We start from the raw sequence: 6,000 nt of genomic DNA on the forward strand, positions 1-6,000 counted from the left end.
CCATAATTTCTGTTGTTAAAAAAAACTGGCATAAAAGTATGAGTAGGCACATGATGCAGCAGGAGCTGCTCTCCGGAGTGCTTGTGTATCCCATTATTTCTATTTCAGGTCACTGCCACAGCTACTCAAGGACAGTACTAATTCCTGAGTTCCCAAGCAAAGGGAGCAGGTCCCTTTAGCTCTTTTTTGGAAGAGTCTTGTACCCTTCCCTGTCTTTCTGAAATCAGCTCTGTTACTACATAAAGATGATGTTTTCTTTAGTGACAGTCCATGGTGTGAGGTGCTGGCCTTCAAAACCCATTGGCAGGGGTTTTGCTTTCTGTGGGTGTGGGGTCATGCTCTCAGTGGTAAAAGGGAATAATGGGGCGAATGCCACTTGTTTCACCCGTTTCCTGGCAAACTCACAGGTCATGTTCCTGGGTACACATCCAGGAGGGGAGTGTATCACTTGAACTGTGTTCATTACTGAGTATCAGCATGCATACCTAACTACAGACATGGGCAGTATATATATGTAATAATAGATTCATGGTAAGACTGTTACTTCAGAATTTTTTGCTTTCCTTCCATTTTTAACCATTATAAGCCATTTATCACCTCTGCATCGTTTGTGGGTGGAGAGGCAATGAGGTGTGACAGATGATGTTAGTAATGAGCACCACTGCCACTCTCCTACGTCTTTCCCTTGCCTTCATTTTAATGAATTTCAAGTTCCCCAGGCTGTGTTCCCGTCTCCAGATGCACTTCCAAAACTGTGCTGCTGTCCTGTCCCTGTGTGTTTCAGAGGCACGTGTGTCTCACAGGAATTCACCTTGTTACTCAAGAGGGGCTTTTCCTTTCTCTTTTCAGATAAAATTGTCCGACTTTGGGTTCTGTGCCCAAGTGTCCAAGGAGGTTCCCAGGAGGAAGTCGCTGGTTGGGACACCGTATTGGATGGCTCCAGAGGTGATATCCCGCCTGCCCTACGGCACTGAGGTGAGTGCAGGGGGCACGTCAGGGACCCGGAGCTGGTTTTTGCCCTCTGTGGGGGCCTTGGTCGACCCCACAGAGCCCAGGGAGCACGGTGCAGTTCAGAGGCATTTCCACAGATATGCTAAATAGCAGCAATTACGTTTGCCCCAGAGTGCTGCTTCGTGCCTGGTTTTAAAGTGTTTCTCCCAGATGAAGCCGTTAAATAACAACTCCATTTAGCACACTTAGTGTAATGCCTTTACGTGGCTTAGGGTGCCGTAGGAAAGGAAACTGGCCTCATTTTCACATTGGGAAAGACCCGTTGATGCTCTTTAATGTATAAAGCCTGGAGCTGCAGTCACAGGTGTCCACACCTGCATGTGCCAAACCCGCAGCCAGATCAGGTGCCTGTACTGCACAGCCCGGTCACATCCGAATTTGCACTCTGCTTCCATCCAGCTGAAGCCTGAGATTCCCTTGCTCTGGAGGAGTGCCAGCAGAGGCACAGGTCCCACAGGGTCCCAATCACAGGAGCCAGCTGGGGGGGTTGCATTGCCACCTCCATCGGCTCGTTCCTTGCAGTCACTGCTCTCATTAGTTGAGAGACAGGGGTAGAGAAAGCGCGTCTGTGGGAGCTATTTTAAGCCCTGCCAAATGGTTCTGAAAAAGACAATCCACACATTTTTATTAGAACCCTTCAGAGGAGACCAGCAAGGTCTGCAGTGCCGTACCCCATCCATTAGGAAGCTCTGAGTCACAGCACTCCTGCACTGCCAGTCTGGGAAGAGCAATCCCCTCTCCCGTGCTCAGCCGTGACTGTGACTCACGGCTCCCCAGCAGGAGGCACGGCTGCCTTTGCTCCTCTGCGTGGGGAGAGGAGCTTCTGCTTGATAGCACTGATAGTAACAGCTGCAGAGAGCAACCCTGCAAGGCACACAGAGCCAAAAATACAGATGTAGTCACACAAATACACACTCAGTATATATATCTATATATACATACACACATATACATAAATGTACAGAGATACAGAAATACACATGCACAGAGAAGGGGAAATGAGCTGAGACAGGAGATGCAGCAGGAACTGTTTTGGCACAGCACAGAGAGTGCCTGCCCCAGGGTGAGAGCACTGACGTGCTCCCAGGACGGGTGCTGTTGTGGAAGACATTCCAGGGGTAATAACATCAGCTATTATTAGCCATTAATAGCACTGGAGGGATTATAAAGTGGCTGAACTTATGGCTACATTAGGTTTCCCCACCAGAAGGAAAAAAATAAAAGGATTTGAGCTAAAGGATAGAGTTGGGAAAAGAGAAAAGCAGTATGAACTGGCCCTGGCTGTATTTGGGCTGGCAAATGACAGGAATTACAGTCATTAGAGAAATGGAATTCTGGAACAGATCTGCAGCAGGCCAGGAGCAAAATTAAAAAAAAAAAAAAAAAAGGTTAGGGTTTGTTTTGTTTTGTTTTTTAATCTGGAGCTGAATCATTTTCCAGAGGGATTATACGATGTGTTACCTGTGCTGTTTGGACACAGCCCTGGGTGTAGTAAATGCTTGTGTTTGCCTTGGGGTCTTGAATGGAGTTCCTGTCATTTTTGAGCTTCAGGGGACACAGAGTAACTGATTTCACAGCAGCTGAGTCCTGCTCTGCTCTCCCAGTGGCTGCAGCGCTGCAGAGCCAGCCTGGGGTGGGTAGTCAGTGGCTGCCATCGGTGCAGCTGGAATGCAGGGCAGGAGGGTGCAGCCTCTCCAAGCCACAGGGCTTCCAGTGGACAGCACCTAAACCAGCTGCAGACCTGGGTTTGTACATCACTACTAATCCATTTCATCCATCAGTTTATTCATCAGAAGACAAAAGCACTGTCAGCTGGTTAAAAAGGAGTATTTATGGTGATGGCTCACCAGACTCTTGGCTTCTTACACTGGCCACAGACAGCAGCATGACCCAGCTCCCAGGTTTGCATGAGCCCCAGTGCTGAGCCTGTTGCCCCCCTGCACTACCAGCAGTGTTCACAACCAGGCTGTGTGTTTCAGGTGGATATCTGGTCCCTGGGCATCATGGTGATAGAGATGATCGATGGTGAACCTCCCTACTTCAACGAGCCGCCGCTGCAGGCCATGCGCCGGATCCGGGATAACCTCCCGCCCCGCGTGAAGGACATGCACAAGGTCAGACTCCCCGTTAGGTGACAAGGGTCTCCAACAGTGACATGTTCAGTGACACTGTAGGCACACACTGGAGTGCCCAACTGGTAACTTCTGAGGTCCCACCCAGAGCAGTGGGTCCTGCTCAGGACTTGTGTGGGGAGGATGCGAGGCCAAAGCCATCAGCCATAGCCCTGTTTGTGCCCAGCCCTGGCTCAGCTTTTGCAGCGAGTGACGGCACAGGTTGCTGGGCAGAGCCTCCTGCTCCCTGTGCTTCCCAGCCCGCCCCAGGACCAGAGCAAGCCCGCACATCAGCCCTGCTGTGGGGGGGGGTTGGTACATCCACGCCCAGTGCCGAAGCCTGTGTGCACCTCCCATTTTGGGTGTGCTTCTGGACATCAGGCCTGAGCCCTCAGCCCACATTAATAACCCCCCACATGCAGAGCTGTGCAGGGGGTGCAGATCTGCACCCCACTGATACCCAAATACTTTTCAGAATCAGTGCCACACAGAAAGACACACAACCCTTCAGCTCACTAGAGCTGTTACTATAGGCAGAATCACCGTGTCCCTTGTCTTCCCAAGAAAAGCAGCGTGCACAGAGCCAGAAGTGGATGTCTTTGTCCACCCCTAACACCAGGACTCCCGTTGCAGGTCTCCTCAGTGCTCCGGGGCTTCTTGGACTCGATGCTGGTGCGGGAGCCCTCGCAGAGAGCCACAGCACAGGAACTGCTGAGACACCCCTTCCTCAAACTGGCTGGGCCCCCTTCTTGCATTGTGCCCCTCATGAGGCAACACAGGCATCGCTGAAGCCGGCAGCGCTTGGGAAGAGGTCAGTGCAGAGTCTGGATTAACAGCCGTGTGGGAATGCCAGCAGTTGTGTGGGAACTGCGGGCAGGGAGGAGTAAAACCTTGTGAAGGAACACCAGCCCTGCCGAAATAACGCGGTGTATAAAAAATCCGAGGCAGTGCTCTCTGTGCTCCCTGTGTGTGAGGGGCAGGGGAGTGACCCTGGTCCTGGCTGGGAGGCCACGCTCCACCACGGACCATCGCTCCCCAGCGCTGTTGTGTTCCCAGCCACGCAGGGAGAAGGCACCAGATGCACAGGTTGGAAAAAGGTAACGAGCAGAGCACAGCCAGAGCGAAACACCGGAATTTCACTGCAGGCTACGGCACTTCTGTTTCAGAAGAACACTTTTCTGACAAAACAAAGCACTTTTTATCTCGGTCAGAGCAGCGCAATGTATTTTGCAACGAGTTTGTAATTTTCTGTACAGTCCGTTTTGATAATTTGCAGTACTTTGTCATGTACCTGTTGTGTTAGTTGAAGTAATAAGTGTTACCTTAGCCAGAATTTGAGAAGATAAAGTTTCCTACTTTTTTAACCCTTTTGAAAACAGGAAAAAGGAAAAAAAAAAAAAAAAAACAAAACCAAACCCACAACCACCTTTAGGAAGTTGTAAGGTTTTGCAGATTTCCCATGGGGTGAGGAGAGCACTCATCCCCCCTCTCGGCAGCCTGAAGAGCCAAGGGTGAGTGATGCTGGTGGGAGCTCTGGCAGCCTGGCAGCCCCCCCGTGACAGCGGCAGAGCTGCTGCCGAATGTGAGTGCTCAGCTGGGTCTCCCTCCCCTTTTCCCAGGGTGGGAGCCAACGCCTGGGGCCTGCCTTTGCTCCAGGGTCAGCCCAGGCCACGGTAATGCCTGTTTTTTACGCCACCGCCGGGCCAGTTTTGCCACCACGAAAACCTCTGTTGTTTCTGTCGAGCTCTGGCAGCGGGAAGGGATCACCCAGCGGGATCCCTGGAGCTCCAGCAGACCCATGGGATGTGCTGCCAGATGTTTGCCAGAGAGGAGAAGTCGTGCTGCTGTCCAGACCTTTCTGAATGTTGATGCAACAGTTGACTACTACGGTACAATTTTGTGTTATTTGTTGGATGACTTTGCATGTTAACTGTAGGCCTAAATAGATTTGCCTTTAAAATTTTTAGAAGTGCTTCATAATTCTTTCAATGATAAATGATTTTTATTTATTAATGATTAGTTCTTTTTAATTATGTATGATACAAAAGCCATGTTTTTCAAGTTTGATTTTTTTTTTTCTTACTGACCTCATTTTTCGGTATCTTTAAGGAACCACAAAGCCAACTTTGTGAAAACGCAGTTTCTTTCTTATGATGGAATTTCCTAGTTGATAAATTAATTGTTATTTATTGTAGTAAATTATAACCAAACATCTAAACCTGGCAGGAGCTGTCGCTTAAAGATCTTCCTCTGGAAGAAAAAGAGTTGCAAATAATAAAGAAGCTCCTTTAGTTTCTGCCCTTAAAAACTTAAAGACTATTTAAAAGGAGAGAAGCAATTTAAAAAAATTAAAAAAAAAAAAAGGGAGATAAATATGAACTGGAACACTGAATAGATGTGTCTTACTCCCCCCCCTCTGCTTTCTCTTCTCAACCCTGTTTGCACATTTGAAGAGGACACTGCAGAAAATGTGTTCGGCTCCCGGTGCCCACCCGGCCGAGAGCAGCACCCACAGCCTTCCAGGGGGTCTGTTTTGTAGTCTTGACAACTCAGGAAAACCGGCTGCACCGGTCCAGGCAATGGCAGACAGGCACAACTGTAGTACTAGCCACAGAAGTTAACTTTTTTAACCATCTTTGAATAAAAATAAAAATAAAAAAAAAGGGGGTCGGTGGGGGGTTTTTTCTTCAACATTCAGCACATTTTAGGCTGTGCAAGTGAAGAATTTTCTGCAACTTTCTTATCATTAGATACTTTAAACAGTGTTCATCAAGTTTACTGAAAGTTTTGTCGATTTCAAAGGTTTCTTTTGTGAACACCAGCTACTGGTGAGACAAATGCACATGCAAGTTAAATAAATTAATTAATAAACACCTGA

The 6,000-nt window shown here is 48.8% G+C and overlaps 1 protein-coding gene across 4 annotated transcripts in view; it reads left to right on the forward strand.

The window, feature by feature from the left end:
• The window catches only part of PAK5 (p21 (RAC1) activated kinase 5), a 154,337-nt gene extending 148,337 nt beyond the window's left edge, over positions 1 to 6,000 (forward strand). For all 4 annotated transcript variants that reach the window (XM_050315006.1, XM_050315007.1, XM_050315008.1 and 1 more), the window contains exons 7-9: positions 850 to 975; positions 2,991 to 3,125; positions 3,756 to 6,000. In XM_050315006.1, the coding sequence (XP_050170963.1) occupies positions 850 to 975; positions 2,991 to 3,125; positions 3,756 to 3,911 (417 nt within the window). In that variant the 3' untranslated portion in view covers positions 3,912 to 6,000. The remainder of the gene's footprint in view (positions 1 to 849; positions 976 to 2,990; positions 3,126 to 3,755) is intronic.

The sequence above is a fragment of the Myiozetetes cayanensis genome, unplaced genomic scaffold, assembly GCF_022539395.1.
Source record: "Myiozetetes cayanensis isolate MyiCay16 unplaced genomic scaffold, myiCay2020 scf2-11, whole genome shotgun sequence".
NCBI lineage: Eukaryota > Metazoa > Chordata > Aves > Passeriformes > Tyrannidae > Myiozetetes > Myiozetetes cayanensis.